The 19,010-nt window shown below is 35.5% G+C and overlaps 2 protein-coding genes across 2 annotated transcripts; both read left to right on the forward strand.

Moving 5' to 3' along the window:
• The first annotated feature begins 6,862 nt into the window (after nt 1-6,862).
• LOC123558446 (uncharacterized) lies at nt 6,863-9,796 on the forward strand. The gene is made up of 2 exons (XM_045350323.2): nt 6,863-8,629; nt 9,695-9,796. The coding sequence occupies exons 1-2, from the start codon at nt 6,863-6,865 to the stop codon at nt 9,794-9,796; spliced, it is 1,869 nt and encodes a 622-aa protein (XP_045206258.1).
• A 370-nt stretch (nt 9,797-10,166) lies between these two features.
• Nucleotides 10,167-13,170, forward strand: LOC123559058 (uncharacterized). The gene is made up of 2 exons (XM_045350877.2): nt 10,167-10,509; nt 12,507-13,170. Exons 1-2 carry the CDS (start codon nt 10,385-10,387, stop codon nt 13,168-13,170), a joined length of 789 nt encoding a protein of 262 aa, XP_045206812.1. The 5' UTR covers nt 10,167-10,384.
• The last annotated feature ends 5,840 nt before the right edge of the window (nt 13,171-19,010 follow it).

Genomic DNA, 19,010 nt, shown 5'->3' on the forward strand with positions numbered 1-19,010 from the left:
CATATTAGGCAGCTCCGGCGTTCCGTACGTAAGGACTATTGGAGACGCAATGCTATTTATAGCTCAATGATAGAATGTCCGCTTTGAGTACGGGAGGTCAGGCGTTCGATCCGTCAAACCAAATATAGTATTGATGTTTTACAGTAAAACTGTTGTAAAAGGTACTCATATTAATGTGACTTTATATGCGCATTACAAGCAGGTAAACAGAAAAGTACTTGAAGAAGTTGACACATATTGATATAGGTGTCTAATTTTCTTCCTTAAGTTTAATATGCAGGTATGAAAAACACATTTTGTGGTCAGTTTCTAGTTCTATTTTATGTTTCGTATTCTCCCAAGGATAGGGATTTTTATCCATTTAGTTCAGAACATCAGAATAGCTACATATTTGGTTCATTTACGGTAATTGTTTTAAATTCTGTATATTAGTACATTTATTTATATTTGCCATCATGGACACGGATAATGCACCTGTCAATATTTTGCCCGCCCGAGGGAGCGGCGGGCATACACGGGACTTTAGACAGAAGACCATTCCCGACAGGCGGGAATTTGACAAACATTTGATGTACCAACCAGGCTCTAGGGTGGGATTTAGACAAAAAAGGTTGTCTCTGGGATGGGGGATGGGGATTTAGACAACAAAATTTTTGAAATGTCAAATTCCCCTGGGTCAGCCCGCCGCCCCGCCCCCCCCCCCCCCCCCGCCACGGACGGGCAAAATATTGACAGTTGCATAATGTCGTATTATCCATAGACAGGTTATCAATGGTATTCAATTATTGTGCGCATATTGCCTGAAGCAAAGATTTGCATACAAAAATAGGGTATTTTTTGGCATGATAGAACATTATAAAACGTTTTTAAAACGTTTCAACGATATCACTGAAATAATTAAAAGTCTAATAAATCATTTTTACAGGAGCTGAAAAAATAATCATCGTCATATTTTCCAAAAAATTATATAATCATATTCGGTTTTAGATGTCAAAACGGAAAACAAATTGACACTTTTATCCTGCTTAAACGTAAGAAAGATGTCATATATAAACTATTTCTTCAAAACGGTTCTTTACTAGTTGACTGATAACCTATCCCCAAAAGGGATATGGTAAGTTAACAAAAATGTCGCCCCTTTTTCGTTAGAGAAAGGGGCATCGATCCTGTGATGCGTGTATGTGGCCGCACGGTCACATTTTTTTTTTTTGTTAAAACGCTGTCCCTTTTTAGTGTAGTGAGAAATGTTTAGTGAGAAGGACTCTAAGTGTGCTGGGGTTACAATTTCTCAGTGATCATTGCTAATGATCAGTGTGGAGTGATCACAGCTCTGAGTACTTTTCACAGAATATTGATCATCTAGTAGTGTTCACGGACTGTGAGTATTACTTACTGGGTAGTGCTCACGATACTGTGTGATCTGTTCACTGAATAGTGTTCACGCCACTGTGAGTAGTATCCACGGTACTGTGAGTACTGCTCACTGAGTTATGTTCACGGCACCGTGAGTATTGTTCACTGAGTTCACGGTACTGTATATACTTGGCAGAGAAACAGATAGAATGTTGGGCGTTTTACTGAGGGTAGTGTCAAGCTTTTTGTCTCAGAAATGAGAAAAAAACTTCGGTTCAATATCCAAAACAATGAAAATCTGGCGGTGTGATTTATTGGTGGTGTTTTTTTAATTCAGAAAACATTTCTTTGGATGCCTCTTTCTATCCTCGAAACCTGGTAGGAATCTGGTTTTCATTGATTCACATTGTGTATAGACAATATTGAAAATACTTACTGCAAAACGAAATCAATCTCCGAAAAGTGTCACGGTGTCCGATCCAGTGTCATGTTGCCTTGTGGTTTGCGTTATCACATTATAGGGTGTGCAGACACAATATAATTTTTCAAACTATCACGGAGATTATACGTCATGCCTCGTCATCAGTAGGTCGACGATCTTCCTGTTGAGCTAAACAAGCGGGTTAAGCTCTATATTAAGTAATATGGCAGTTATGAAAGGGCTAGTGTGACATGTTTAAGTGAAAACTGTCAGAGCAATTTATCAGCGCGAGCATTAGAACAACACATATTTAACTATAATCATTTGGGTTCGTACATTAAGGTGACACGACCACACAAAAATAATTTCAAAAGGTAATTAAATGGTAAAAGTGGCAATTTACTTAATATTAGTCTGCCTTTGGTATACTATGCAGTCACTGATACACTGCGCTGATGGGAAATGTGTTTCTGTTAAGGGTGAATTTCTAAGGGACAGGTGTTAGCAATAAGCTTAGATACAGGGTTTTCTGTACAGACAGTCTCAAAATTTTCTGAATAAACCTCTTTAATGAGCACCAATGTGTGAAAATCAGCGTTAGCAAGAATCTGGCTCAGTGCACATACATACTCAAGTCGTTTATAAATTTCACTGATAAACGAACTGTATGGATCCAGAATAGACTGCACGGATGTGCATGCAGATCTAGATCCATACGAGTCGCAACGCCGTAGCATTGGTTTCCGGATATCGGCAAATAAAAAGTTGAATGTTGTCCTCTGTTGAATTTTTCTATACCTCATAAGGCTCATAATGCCTTTGTTTATAATGTTGCCGCAATATTTTTCGCTTTGAACATAATTATTTGTCTTTTTCTTGTTAAATCTTGTTTTTGATATTTTTTTCTCAAATGTTTGCCAAAGGTTTGATTAATAATTATTATAGTAGAAATTATCATAAAAAGTTCATTGTTAACGATTGCCTCCCTTCGTGATTGTAACTATATAAATTCTTGTGCAATATTGAAAGTAGTGTCTTTTCACACAACATCAAAATGGACAGCTAGTGTATGTGTTTTAACATAAAATTTACAGTCTCTTGACACTTTAATTGGTCTCCACATAAACACGCGCGTTTTCTTCACTATTTGCACTTAAGTGGTTTCGAAATATTCGATGTAGACAACAACCTCATGGTTTGGAACTGACACAACCTGGAAAATTGGCATTTTAAAGTCGTTTAAGAAGCCATATTTAGGCCTATATCCATGTCAATGATACAATGAGAGTACAAAGACTGAACCAGACCCTGTTCATACGATAAAAGCAAATGCTGGCAATAAAAGTTGTTTCCGCGAAAGCTACGGATGCCCGGATGATACAAAGTATTATGTGACGCACATTGTTTTCGTTTTTATTTAATTATACATGTACACAAGTACTTGGTGATCAAGAGCTGATTTTTTTTTGTTATTTTTGTTGTTCTGTATATTCCAGTGCCACACCCTGCACTCGTTCGATGTCTCACTCAGTAACTCACTTTATTCTAATAAACAATTTTTGGATTTTTTGGAAAAATCATAATACTGTATAGCATGTCATCCAACAGCTGACTGGACAAAAACATCCATATGTTATGTTACATTCAACCTGTCCCCCACGTTTTGTCTAATAATACGCTTGAAATAGAAATTGTTATTTCAGTGTAATCGTTTTCTTTGCTACATTGCATTATAAATAATAAAATTTAGCTTTTATGATATAACTCGATATACCAATAGCCGGTATTTTGCACGTGCCACTTGGCCAGTACTATGTCAAAATCTAAAATATAATACGAGGATTAACTTGTGATTTCATGTATTAAGTATCTGTTCCGTGATTTGTCGGATAATAGTCAAAGCATTTGGTCTCTAGGGGGATAATCTTATCTGTTGACCGGTATGCCTTTCAGTAATTGTATGTTATTACACAATCTTCGGTTTCAATTAACGAGTATTTCTATACGTTTGTATGACCGGTATGCCACCTAGTATTCTTATAATATTCTTTTGCTATATTGCATCATAAATAACAAATTTAGCTCATATAAAATAACTCGGTATACCAATAGCCGGCATTTTGCATGTGCCACTTGACCAGCACTATGACAATATCTAAAATATAATACGAGGATTAATTTGTGTTCTTATCTATTAAGTATTTGTTCCAGGATTTGTCGGTTAACAGTCGACGCATTTGGCCTCTAGGTCGACATTCAGTAATCGTATGTTATTACACGATCTTCTGTTTCAACAAATGAGTATTTCAATCTATACATTTGTATGACCTGTATACCATACATTTGAACGACCGGCATGCCATTTATATATATTATTTCACAATCGGCGGTTTCAGTTAATGAGCATTTTCTATACATTTGCTTAATAATCACAGAAATATGTACGTGTCGCATTACTGAATACAAGTTTTCTGTGATTTATATTTACGATTTTGAGTTTGAGTTGATCACTGTGGTTATTACATTCCTTGCTGTCAATTTCCGAATAAGAAATAATTGTACATAGTTCAAGCGTAATTATCGATGATTTTTTTACCAAGTAAAGTACAGTATAATGTCTTAGCGTACACATGTATATCCTAGCAAAAAATATGTACACATACCAGGCTTTATTTGTCATAAAATTCAGTGATAAAATTCCATGTCACGTAGTAACTATTGTCTTGTGTATCTTGTATTTTTGTTGATTATTCGTTTGTGTCTGATTTACCTCCCTTTCCAAACAAAGTAATACAACTTTTAGATCTGTTCTAGATATGTATAGCATTTTCTCTGTTTGTTTATGTAACTATTTACGAGTCCTTAGAATTCTTCTAGTAACTATGTTTTGTGTAAATTCGATGAACTTATTACCAATTAAAGTACAGTATACTGTCTTAGCGTACACATGTATTATATGCTAGCAAAATATGTATACATACCAGGCTTTATTTGTCATTTCAGTGATAAAATACCGTGTCATGTAGCCGCTATTGTTTTGTGTATCTTGTATTTTTTGTTGATTAATCGTTTGTGTCTGATTTACCTCCCTTCCTAAACAAAGTAGTACAACTTTTAGATCTGTTCTAGAATGTATAACATTTTCTCTGTTTGTTTATGTAACTATTTACGAGTCCTTAGAATTCTTCTCGGAAGGCATTACTGTATCCGCCTTTGATTTTTTTTTTTTTGTCTTCTCGCTCTAGACCTTTTTCTCATCAGTTGCAACTATCCCAGCATAACATTGTGCACTAACATCAAATGATAAATTATTTCTATTTACGTTTGCAGCCTTCATAGTTGTATATTACTTGAATCATTATCACATTTTTGAATTACTGTGTAACATCATGTATTTTACCAAATGTAAGGAATATTCATCACTTCATAACTTAACATGAACAGTAAATCATTACGGTAACGCCACATCTGTCCGTATTCATTTATTTAAAACATTGTCAAATGAACTGTTTAATGTAATTTTGTTGAATCTGTCCCTCGTAAAATCCCTTCATCTATTTGATACCAATGCTTTTCTATTTTTCTTTCTCACTATATTTTCTCTATTCCATCACGATCACACCTGTCTCGTTTTCTCAGCCCAAATCTTGCTGGCAATTCCTTCTCACGCATCATAGTATTCCTGGTTTAGTTGTAATGCTTGTGGCGGCTTCTCAAGTCTTCCTACTGTTTGGACTGTTAATTACATAGTTACATGAATAACAAAATCTCAAAAGAAGCCGTCATGCATTCATATAGATTCCAAGGGCACTTCCCAATGTTTATGCATATCTTGTTTTTGATGCTTTTTTCTAGTTTACCTGAAAATTCGTTCTCACTTTACACGTATATAATATATTTTCAAAAGCAGAAACACAACAAGCATCACCTAAGAAAAGTCTCTGTGTACACTAAGAATTTTTATACTAACCTTCGTTTTACACAATTCCTTCTCAAGGTTTTGTTTGTAGTAAACTTTTACACATGGTTATCTCTACTTCTGCTAACTGCTGGAGATGTTCACTCAAATCCAGGTCCAAGTTCCTCTTACTCATCGGTGTCTTCCACATCAACAGAAACACGGGTGGTAAACGCGCAATCCAATTACCAATGGGAATACGCTAAAAATGGGTTGCGCGACTTCCGGTGCTGGTGTTGCGCATCAATATATACAAAATCGAGGTAGGTGGGTTTTTGTTTTTGTAAATAATGACACATTTACGAGTGCTTTCGAATAAAAGCAAAATGCTATTCGACACAAAAATGAATAAAGATCATATGTGTGAAATACCAACTTATTAATTTAAGAATCGGCCCTGTTATCACGAAAACTTTGCTGGCTCGAGCTGTCAAAAAAGCATGGACTCATGAAAAATGCAAATTTTCTAACTCTTGTGCCTTCTTTCTGGAAATGTAACGCTTCTAATGACCAAACGCGTGTAAAACAGTCATGAATATTACATACACTTGAATGAAATGTTGCTTTTGGGGGAAAGATTGGCAAAAAGACATCGGGAATGGGGTTGCGCCCCGGGAATGGAGTTGCGCGTATACATTATATACATAATGATGTATACGAGCAGCTCCATTCCCGGTGCGCAACCCCATTCCCGATGATTTTTTTGTCAATTATGTCATCTTAAGCAGGATTTGAAGCAAATAATTTTGATATTCGTTACTTTATAACAGTTGAGTATCATAAAAAGCATCAGATGTCCTCAGATTAGGCATATGAGATCAGAAACTCCCATTTTTGTTGATTTCATACTTTTTTCACGCTTCGTGTCGCCTGAGTTTTTGTGATAATAGAGCCGAATCATAAATTACAAACCAGATATTTTACACATATGATGTGTTATCATATTTGTGTCGAATAGCATTTTGCTTTTTTCGATAAAATTTATTCTTGTCTCATACTAAGCAAAATCATAACTTCACATACCTCAATTTCGTCTTTTTTTACGCGCAACGCCAGCACCGGACGTTGCGCAACCCATTTTAAGTGTATTCCCGGCGGGAATTGGATTGCGCGTTTACCACCCGTGAGAAATGATAAACATTCCAAATCATCTCTCTTTTATCCACCTCAATGTTCAAAGTATACAGCACAAACTTGATATCCTTTACACAGAACTATGTGACTTTGACATTCTCGCCTTTTCAGAAACTTGGCTTAACAATTCTGTTCCTACAGAAGATCTGCTATTATCATCTTTTCATACGCCTGAACGCAGAGATCGGGTGGGTTATACCTACGGCGGTGTTATCTTGTATATTAAAGACAGTCTTCACTATCGGAGGAGGCTTGATTTAGAGTTGAATCGTTTGGAATGTATATGGGTGGAAATAACGTTATACAGTAACAGACATATTCTGTTCGGAGTGTTTTATCGTCCTCCAAATTCTGATACTATTTACAACAATCTTGTTGAGGATTCTATCGGTCTTGCAATTGATACAAATATATCTGATGTCATAATAACCGGTGACTTCAACTACAATGTATTCAGTCCGATAACAAATCGCAAAATTATTTCTATCACACAACAATTTAATCTTGAGCAACTAATTGATCAGCCAACTCATTTTACCGAACACTCCGAATCTTTGATTGATCTTATTTTTGTTTCCAACAAGAACAACGTTCTCTATTCTGGTGTTGGTGAACACTTTCTTGACCAAGAACAAAGATATCACACTCCTGTATTTGGACTTCTTAAATTTCAAAAACCAAAACGCCACTGCTTTGATAGACTTATTTGGGAATACGACCGCGGTGACTATGATAGTTTGAGAGATGCTGTCAAAAATCATCCATGGGATAACTACATTGATGTAGATATCAACACATATGCCAATAAAGTAATAACAACTATATCTGACCTTGCAAAACAAAACATTCCTAACAAGACTATTAAAGTAAGACCCCTTGATGTACCTTGGATGACAAATGACATTCGAAGAAATATACGTAAACGCAAACGTTTATACAGAAAGGCCAGAATAACATCAACACAACACTACTGGCAAAAATTTAGAACAGTTCGAAACGAAACAATCCTAATGATACGCGAGGCCAAATCAAATTATTTTCTTAAACTTTCTGACAAACTCAAACGCGGTTCTCTATCGTCCAAGGATTGGTGGAAAACTCTTAAATCCATTACTTTTAAACCAAATAAGATAAACATTCCCCCTCTTCAAGACCTTAACACCACCCAAACAACATACCTTGATAAGGCTAATCTTCTTAACGACTACTTTGTTCAGCAAACAAATATTGACGACGACAATAGAGAAGCACCTGAACTCGGCCCTCCCAACTCCTTGTCCTTTCTATCTGATCTAATTCTACGCCCAGTCGAAGTTGAAGATGTCCTCAAATCATTACAAGTTGACAAAGCAGCTGGACCAGATGTTATCAGTAACAAACTCCTACGAGAAATTTCACATGAGCTCTCCTTCCCTCTTTGTAAATTATTCAATGCATCTTTACAATCTTGTACACTGTCGTCAGCTTGGAAAGTGGCCCATGTAACTGCTATTCACAAGAAAAGCGATGCATCACTTCCAAGCAATTATCGGCCAATTTCTCTTTTAAACACAACTGAAAAGGTGTTCGAACGTCTGGTTTTTAAACACGTCTTTAATCATCTTCAAGATATCAACTTTCTAACTACAGCTCAGTCCGGTTTCATTCCTGGTGACTCTACTGTCAATCAACTGGTCCTCATTTACGAAACACTTTGCAAAGCTCTTGATGATGGGCTGGAAGTTCGTGTCGTTTTCTTTGACATAAGTAAAGCCTTTGACAAAGTATGGCACAAAGGTCTTTTATCCAAACTAGAATATGCAGGTATTACTGGACCCTTGCTCTCTTGGTTTCAAAGTTATCTATCAGATAGGTGTCAACGGGTTATACTTCCTGGCACTCAGTCATCATGGGCTCACATTAAAGCAGGATCCATACTGGTCGCAAACCCACTCTGTTGGTTTTCTCATGGCACGGCTCATATAGCTATTACAAAATTCAAAATTCAAAACGATTTTATACAATTTACAATAAGAACTCCGTCCAAATTGTATAAAATAACAAAAGTGTAGATATAACGTATATATACATATTATATGCACATACACGCCTTCAACCCGTCAATGAAAATAGAAAAAAAAATTTAGTATGGTGGTATTATCATCAGTTTTTAATTGTACCATCCTAAAAATTTTAATATACAGATACTACTAGACATAAGTAAAAGTAATGACAAAATTTGTTAAGAGATTTTTGTGATCATTAGATTCAGTGGAGTGGAGTGTAGTGAATTGAAGTATATACAGTAAAATTGTTTATTAGTTTAGTTTAAACATATTTATTCCCAAGAGTACATAACATAGATTTGTATATTTACAACAACAAGTTAACATGATACTAAGGAAAGGATAAGAATGAAAGACATGTCTTATAGAATTCTTCTCCTTAGGCGGACAATAAAGTTTGTATGTAAACACAAAAGAGCATTATGTCATATTATACTCGTAGTGGGAATAGGTCGTGATACAAGTATCTGTATAGTGTAAAATGATAATGATAATTATAAATAGAAAACAGAACAACGTTAAGTACTAAAGACTAAAGTAATCAGAAAGAGGAAAGGCAGAGAAAGATAGGGGGGGAGTATTGTCTCGGAATGAAAGGAAAGGCATCACGAAAATCTCTTACCGTTTTTTTAGATAAAGGGAGGTAATTAAATGTTTTATATCTCAGAAACAAGCAGTGTGGCCTATAGCATTTTCTGATGATATATGTACAATTCTCCGCACTAGGTTTATTTATGCATAAAACATTTATATTCTTCCTGGAAAAAAAAACTGATATTCCAGATTTTACACATTGACGACCCTTTCGACCGAAATAAAGATTTAGCAGATGGACACGTTACAAGGATATCTGGCGGTTTAGCAAGATATGTGGATAATACATAGTATTGTCATTTTAGTAACTTGTAACCTGTATTTAGGCCCCTTTTCGCTTGAATGCCCGATAGTGGCGTATGTTTTCATTTTTTTGTATTAAAGAAAATGCAACCAAAATTTTAGAAAATGCTCTGAGCTACATCTTATTCTATAATAAGTGTTTAATCCAGTTATATGCTTCATATTTTCCCTCGTTCACGAGTTACACTATCTGATAATCTCACCAAGAAATTATTAAGCAATAAACATAAACCGAAGAAAAAACTGAATTATTTTGCTATCAAAACTGCTATCTCAAATCAATTGTAAACATGGGGAATCCCCATTGATGTTTTATTTCAGTTACGGGCCTGAGATTTGTTGTTTCTGAAAACAACAAATATTTTAAGATATTTATTTTGACGCAATAACACTGACAAACGGAATAATTATTCAAATAAACATTGATATTTATCAGACAAATAGATCATATCAAGACATTGACATATAGGGAACTTACTGCGCTGTTTGTAATAAATTACATATTACTAATTGTTATTATATACATGTACAAAAAAATGTACTTGCCATCTACAGCGCAATAAATTTCTTTGCTAAATGTTCAAGTGGTCAAATGGTGTCAGGCGAAAATATGACACACATATAATCCGTGGGTCGGACAAATTAGTCACTGTTATTTTATGGCTTAGAAGTATACATATAGAAATGACAGCTGTCCACTGGTGAGCATTTTTATTGTTGTTATCCATTGGATTTGTTCAGGTTGGGACTAAAGGAATGCAAATATGTGAGTATTTACATCGTTATTCTCCATAATCGGCCTCTCAAAAGGTCCATTGACTTTAACACCATGTGGATAGATAATGATGTTGTTTATAGATGTGACAAGTAAGTTCGTCAAGATACTGACAAATATAATTTTCATTAATCTGCGCAGGTCAAGAAACTTTGCAAGTGTGACAATTAATTCAGGTTAAAATAAATGTGAAAATTACAGAAAAATTACAAAACATTTGAAAAAAACACCAGCTGACATGTTGATATGTATTTCGAAACCGAATGTCCCGTATTTCGCAGCTTTTACGTCTAATATAGTAAATCAAGGCCTACGTTAAAATCAAAAAATACATAGTTAATCTTATATAATTACATTACATTTCATCATTCAAAAACCAGACTTCCCGACATTGGCGTGCTTTGCTCCATCTGCACATTGCTCGTATAAATGTCTTGGATTTCCGATTCATGCGATTATTCTGATTAATGTACCGAACTCCCGTTATATGCGATTACTTTGATATATTTCTTGTATTTCCGTTATATGCGATTATTTTGATATATATCTTGTATTTCCGTTATATGCGATTATTTTGAAATATTTCTTGTATTTTCGTTATATGCGATTATTTTGATATATGTCTTGTATTTCCGTTAAATGCGATTATTTTGATATATATCTTGTATTTCCGTTATATGCGATTATTTTGATATATTTCTTGTATTTCCGTTATATCTTGTATTTCCGGAATATGAAATTATTTTGATTTATTCATTTAATTTCTGTTTTATATATTTAAAAATCGCATGAATCCAGCTAGCGATTCTTGGATGATGATCTGCAAAAAGTCCAAATGTGGTTTAAACTCGTATAAACGGACAAAAATAGCATTCTGTTCTTCTTTTTATATTTTTTACAGTAGCTTGCTACAAAAATTAGTGATTTGCTTTCCGTGAGTATCAGAAAATTAAAACAAATGCCAGGATATCGATATTTTCAACTTTTTTTATTTAAATACGTGTAGAACAGCCCAAAAGATCCGCCCACGTTCAATTGTAATTCGGCTTCCGATAAAAATACAGTTCCTAGATATTATCTGAAATACCGTTCAATCAAGTGAAAATAATATGGCCGTGTCGATTCATTTTGGATCTTTACCATCAGAAAAAAATAGTTTGAACTATAATTTATTGTTCTTTCCTAAATCTAGTTTGCAATTTTGCAAGAATTTTTCGAAAGACGCCTTTTTGTTCGCGAATGCAATCTCGCGGAAAGAGCCATCCTTCATATTATGACACCAATGTTATTTATACGAAAATAAACGTTTTTTATTCTTTCTACACAAAATAAATTAATCTAAATATTCTTTGATCTATTTCTTGGATTTCCGTTTCAAGTGATTATTTTGTTCTACGTCAGTTACAAGTACTTGCTCATTTTACAAAAATTTCTTGTCATGAACTAGAGACCTTTATCTATCACTTACAAGGACCATCAGGTCACTGTTTAGACATACTCTCGAAATGCCATTCTTGCAAATGCGAAAATAAAATATGAGAAACAACAATATTCCAAAATTTGTTTCAAAATACACGTACATTTCAATGTGAAATAAACAAATGTATACGATCTAAAACATATACAATAATCACAACAGTTATCATTATTGGTCATTTTACCAACAAGTATGGTCTAAAACAGTGTAGGCTTAAATTACACAAAATTAATGAGGTGGTTATACATGTATAAATATTGCAACAAAATGGCTAACTTGGCCTTCTTGTATAAATTTTGTTGACTGTTGTCCTCATTGCTACTAAGGTTGTTATTCCATGTGTATTGGTCCTAAGAGTATGGGCTCGCAGTTTCATCCAGTTCAAAGTCTGTTAATGTTCTGCTACGTAAATTTGTACCCAAAGCGTATTTTCGTGTTTTTTTCAGGTTACTATATCTACTCTGGGTGACTATTACAGTAACGTCCGGTGCACCTGCACTCAAGACGAACTCTACCGCTGGCCGTGGTAACGTGCCATCCAAACCAAATGTACCACCGATTATTAAACAATGTTTCTATGAAGGAAGATGGTTTCCGGCGGGCACCATTGTAAATGCCGGGAGAACAGGGGATTGGTGTTTTGGCTCTTACTGTGATATTGATGGACTTATCAAACACTGGGACGACTACAATTGTCCCCCACCAGATAAAAATAATCCCAATCCGCCATTTCCTGATCTGAAGAAACTTCAGCAACAAAAGCAGACGACAACAACTACAACAACAACAACAACAACTCCACGCCCAACGAGGCCACCGACTATAGCGCCACGAACAGCACCGGCTGGATTCTGGTTCCCTACAACGACGCAGCCGTTTAATTTTAATTTCGATCAGATGGGTTGCTTCTACCGTGGAGAATTTTACTGGGCCGGACAAGATATTGTGAACAGGCGTCGTGGTCGCATGTGTATGGGAACTTACTGTGATTTCAACGGAGTTTTACGACATTGGAGAGATGACTGTAGATATACATTACCACCCCCGACACGCCCACCTCCGACACGCCCAAGCCGAAGGCGCCCACAGTCTGGTCCCGTAGAAACCTAATCTAAACGAAGCTTTTCCAAAAGTAAAGTATATCAGGCTGTCCTATGAAACGGCAGTCAATGAATTTTAAACAAGCCTTGTGAAAATGTATAGATGAAAGAAAAGGGACCTTTAATTGAATTTACATTGTATATGTATTAAAGTGTCCGTAATTTCAATTCTTTTTAGATGTTCAAAAATATATTCAGGGGAATGACAATCCCGTTTTAATCATATGTAAGAGTCGTGAGTGGGATGTTTATAGTTGAAGAAGTAGTTCCAATTATTATATAAAAGAATAACGTGGATTGTCATAATAGAAGAATTACACACTGTGGGTATTCATGTTGAATGATTACATTTTGTGCCATTGTTTAACTATTTACATAAATTCCATTATATATCATGAATATTGCTCATTTAATGTTGCAGGTTATGTCAGATCCTGGTAAAAATATTTTTGAACGCATATTATAAACAAAGTTTTTGTGATTAAGAGTTCTGTAATATATGTGTGTGGTCGAGAACAAGTCATTGCTAAACAAAGTAAATAGAATTTAAATACAAAACACAAGTTACAATTTTTGTCATTTTGTAATAGCTTATAAAAATCTTGCAAGGAGTTCTTGAATAACCATAAAAGAGTTATATGGATCATTTACGTCAATATATCATGCTATTGTTGTTATTAAAATATGTTATCCATATTATGTCCTATTGTCCGTGAATAAAACATTATTACAGCGATACATTTTTTTTTACATTTCATTATTTTATCAACAAGACTTTTTGCCAAACAATAACAAGAGTTCCACACTGTCGCAAAATACGCCCGTCTAAATATTCAGGTAGATAAATTCAAGGGTCATAATCCAAGAGTGCCTGGGGCATTTTTGGTGGTTATTGAACTTGGCCGAGATATTATGCCCATAAAAACATTGTCAGCAAGTTTGGTGAAGATCGGATGAAAACTGTTCAACTTAAGAGGGCGGACAAGGCTAAATTGGCAGTTTTTCGTAATTCAAGGGCTATAATCCTAGAGTGCCTGGGGTGATTTGGGTGGTTATCGAACTTGGCCGAGATATTATGCCCACAAACATTGACAGCAAGTTTGGTGAAAATCGGATGAAAACTGTTCGACTTAGAGGGCTGACATGCCTTTGGATGCCGACGGGCGTATAAAACTCCTCCATAGGAAGGGGTATCCGTCATATTTGCTGAAGGAACCATATTTTTCTTAACTTGTAACTTAATTGAAGAATGACCTACCATCCATAAGTCAGGTGTGAAATCTTGAATTTTGAAAGTTACAAAAATGTCTTTTGTGGCTAACGGACGGACAATGGGACAAAATAAAACGATCTGTATATTCTACATATTGCATTCTATTTGTCTCAGTCCACTGCTCATGAGCAAGGTACATATCAAGATTTAGGATCATAGGTCAAAGAATTCTGAAGTAATTAGTGAAAATTAAATTGCGAACTGACAGACTACAAGAGATCCCTTCCGACTTAATAGTTTTTGTTGGGTTTAATGTTATCTGATATAATTATTTGGTCATATGGCGACTTTCGTAGACACAGACCCAAGGTGTCCCAGGCACCTGGTACTACCACTGACCTTCCAAACATCAGTTGGCTGGCTTCTTCACATGAATTCTATACCCCAAAAGAAGATTTCCAAAAGTTGCTTGGCCATGGAAACTCCCAAAAAGATTAAATTGTTTGCACGGTGGGTGGAAACCTTTAAGTGAACTAGAAATTGCTTTTGTAAAAAAGCGCATGTCTCCCCCATTGCAAAGTCCTATAGGCAAGAAGTCAATAGGGGTCAGGAGCGAAAGTCAAAGAGACACTGATGGTTGGCTGCAATAGGGATCATCTACTTGGCATGTCCAGTCATCCCGCTAAATTTCAACACTCTTGGCCTAGTTGTTTTCAAGTCACTGTTCAGGCTCCTGTGACCTTGACCTTTGATCAAGTGACCTCAAAATAAACAGGGGTCATCTACTCTGCATGTCCAATCATCCTATTAAGTTTCAACATTCTAGGTCAAGTGGTTCTCAAGTTATTTCCAAAAAATGATTTTACATGACCAGGCCCCTGTGACCTTGACCTTTAATAGACTGACCCCAAAATCAATAGCGGTCATCTACTCTGCATGTTCAATCATCCTATGAAGTTTCAACATTCTTGGTCAAGTGGTTCTCAAGTTATTGATTGGAAATGGTTATCAATGTTCAGGCCCCTGTGACCTTGACCTTTAATGGAGTGACCCCAAAAACAAAAGGGGTTATTTACTCTGCATGAACAATCATCCTATAAAGTTTCAACATTTTGGGTCATGTCGTTCTCAAGTTATTGAATGGAAATGGTTTTCCATGTTCAGGCCGCTCTGACCTTGACCTTTAACAGAGTGACCCCAGAATCGTTAGGGGTCATCTACTTTGCATGACCAATCATCCTATGAAGTCTCATCATTCTGGGTCAAGTGGTTCTCAAGTTATTGACCGAAATGGTTTTCAATGTTCAGGCCCCTGTGACCTTGACCTTTAATAGTGTGATCCCAAAATCGTTAGGGGTCATCTATTCTTCATGACCAATCATCCTATGAAGTTTCAACATTCTAGGTCAAGTGGTTCTCTAGTTATTGATCGGAAATGGTTTTCAATGTTCAGGCCCCTGTGACCTTGACCTTTAACAGTGTGACCCCAAAATCAATACGGGTCATCTACTCTTCATGACCAATCATCCTATGAAGTTTCAACGTTCTGGGTCAAGAGGTTCTCTAGTTATTGATCGGAAATGGTTTTCAATGTTCAGGCCCCTGTGACCTTGACCTTGACTGAGTGACCCCAAAATCAATAGGGGTCATCTACTCTTCATGACCAATCATCCTATGAAGTTTCAACGTTCTGGGTCAAGTGGTTCTCTAGTTATTGATCGGAAATGGTTTTCAATGTTCAGGCCCCTATGACCTTGACCTTTGACAGAGTGACACCAAAATCAATAGGGGTCATCTACTCTTCATGACCAATCATCCTATGAAGGTTCAACATTCTGGGTCAAGTGGTTCTCTAGTTACTGATCGGAAATGGTTTTCAATGTTCAGGCGCTTGTGACCTTGACCTTTGACGGAGTGACCCCAAAAACAATAGGGGTCGTCTACTCCAGCAGCCCTACAACCATATGAAGTTTGAAGGTTCTAGGTCAAATGGTTCTCCAGTTATTACTCGGAAATGAAGTGTGACGTACGGACGGACGGACAGGGCAAAAACAGTATGTCTCCCCCAGGGGGTGAAGACATAATTACTTTACTTTCAGTACACATGAAAAGTATAGCAAATGTTGTTAAAAGCAACTATCCCTAATACAGAAAGAAAGGTTGATCCTAATGCTGAAAGAAAGGTTGATCCTAAACGTTAATCGTAATGCTGAAAGAAAGGCTGTTGTAATGCTGAAAGAAAGTTTGATCGCAATGCTGAAAGAAAGGTTGATTCTATTGCTGAAAGAAAGGTTGATCCTAATGCTAAAAGAAAGGTTGATCGTAACGCAGATAGATAGGTTGATCCTAATGCTGAAAGAATGGTTGATTGTAATGCTGAAAGAAAGGTTGATCATAATGCAGAAAGAAAGGTTGATCGTAATGCAGAAAGTAAGGTTGATAGTAATGCAGCAAGAAAGGTTGACCATAATGCTGAAAGAAAGGTTGATCGTAATGCTGAAAGAAAGGTTGATCCTAATGCAGACAGAAAGGTTGATCATAATGCTGAAAGAGAGGTTGAACTTCACTTCACTGGTCTGTTTATATATCTGACCAATCAGATTGGACTAAGCCTTACTTTTTTACAGGGTATACAAATACCTTATTTCCCATTATGTTTCCTGTAATTTTTTGAACTGGTGGTCTATAACCTTATAAATGTTTGAGAACGAATCACACTGAATAAACTGATAATCCCTAACAGTTTCATCCTGATTTTTTTTTTTATCCTATGGAACACTAAACCAGAAATAATTTGTGAAATAGCTTTTATTTTTTATATGAATGACATATCATTACAATTTTATGTACTACAACATGGAATGTGTATGATTTATGGAAGCAGCTAGAAGTATAGACCTCGTGTGTTGCTTTACTGAAGTCACATAATAATAAGTAACCTGCTCGTATAGGCAAGCAACCCTGCTAAATAGGATTAACCCTTACCCAGCTAATTTTCTAGAATGAACTTGTCCATCTTTTAATTTGGACAGTACCATTAACTGTTAAAAGGGATGCTTAACAAAAAGATACTGACTGAATGGCAAACAGTGCAGATCATGATCTGACTGCATGGATCTACAGGCAGATCATGTTCTGCACTGGTCGCAAAGGCAGAATCAATTGTGCCCAGCAACCCTGCTAAAAGGATTAATTTTACTAAAGCTATTCAGTTCATATGTCATATAATAAGCCCAGTGCTTTTATAAAACCTTATTAACCTTTCTAAAAGTGACTGTGTCTATCCTTCAACTTGGGCAGTACCACTTATTATTCAAAGGGATGTTAACTGAAAATTTACTGACTGAATGGCGAACAGTGCAGTCCATGATCATCCAGCATAGATGTGCAGGCTGATCTTGGTCTGCACTGGTCGCAAAGGCAAAATCACTTGCCGCCAGCAGGCTAAAGGTAAATGCAGATTAGTCTACCTTACTACGTAAATATACAGATCAGCTCACGCGGAAAACCCACTTTCCGTTTTTCCTCGAAGGAAAAATCTTGCATAGCGAGGAATTTCTCCGAGTACTGCCTAATTCTGACTCGGAGTACCGACTGTTATAGTTTTATTACTTTAGCGGAATTTCGTCGAGTCACTCCGAGAAATTACTTGACGGAACTCCGAGTCGAAATATACAGGTAACACTTTAATGATTTCCGGTATTTTATGGCCACTCCGCGCGACTCCGAGTCTGTAATAAACAATAAATCGGTCATTTCGAGTGCCGCGAGATGATTTGACGAAACTTCGAGGCAGTATTTCTTTACTTACGGATTGTTTTTACATTTATTAGTTTTTGTTTTTTGTTCTGTTTATTTGAATATATAAAACTGTTGTGAATTTTGATATTGAAATAGTTTCTGACCATGCTAATTAGATTAAGAAGTATATTTATTTATAATAAACCAAATTATTAATCATACGAAATTAAACGAACTTTGAAATCACCGCCGTTAAAGGAAAGTGATTTGTTAAAGTTTGATATTTAAATAATTTCTGACTTTGCGAATTAAATTTAGGAAAAAAGTCGTGAAATTATTTATAATTAATGCACTAAATTAAAAATAATTTATAACTAGATAAACATTAAAATAACACCCGCTAAAATAAATTGTTTAGTATGATATTGAAATACATGCCAATTAGATTATTATAAGAAGAAAATTTATGTAGAACGGAATAAATTATCAATCATATATAATTAACAAATTTCCAAATGAGCGCCGTTAAAGGAAAGTGCTTTGTTGTATGATGGTATAGAAATAATTTCTGACTTTGCAAATTTAATTTAGAAAAAAAGTCATAAAAATGCACTAAATTATGAATACTTTATAACTAGATAAACTTTAAAATTACGCCCGCTAGAAAAGTAAATTAAAAGTAAATAACATTTGCACATAACTGCCGTTAAAGAATAGTGATTTGTTAAATATAATATTGAAATAGTTTCTTACAGTGCAAATTAAATTGAGAAATAAATTCATGTAAAATGGAATAAATTAGAAACTATATGATACTAGATAAACGTTAAGATAATGGCCGTGAAAGAAAAGTGACTTATTAATTAATGAAAATTATACGAGAAATGATTAATTTT

The sequence above is a fragment of the Mercenaria mercenaria genome, chromosome 5 (assembly GCF_021730395.1).
Source record: "Mercenaria mercenaria strain notata chromosome 5, MADL_Memer_1, whole genome shotgun sequence".
In the NCBI taxonomy this organism is placed as follows: domain Eukaryota; kingdom Metazoa; phylum Mollusca; class Bivalvia; order Venerida; family Veneridae; genus Mercenaria; species Mercenaria mercenaria.

Coding starts and splice junctions, on each gene's coding strand:
- LOC123559058 (XM_045350877.2), top strand. CDS start 10,385: ATGTTCAAGTGGTCAAATGGTGTCAGGCGAAAATATGACACACATATA. Junction 10,510..12,506: donor GAAATGACAGCTGTCCACTG/GTGAGCATTTTT, acceptor TGTTTTTTTCAG/GTTACTATATCTACTCTGGG.
- LOC123558446 (XM_045350323.2), top strand. CDS start 6,863: ATGATAAACATTCCAAATCATCTCTCTTTTATCCACCTCAATGTTCAA. Junction 8,630..9,694: donor TAAGTAAAGCCTTTGACAAA/GTATGGCACAAA, acceptor CTGATATTCCAG/ATTTTACACATTGACGACCC.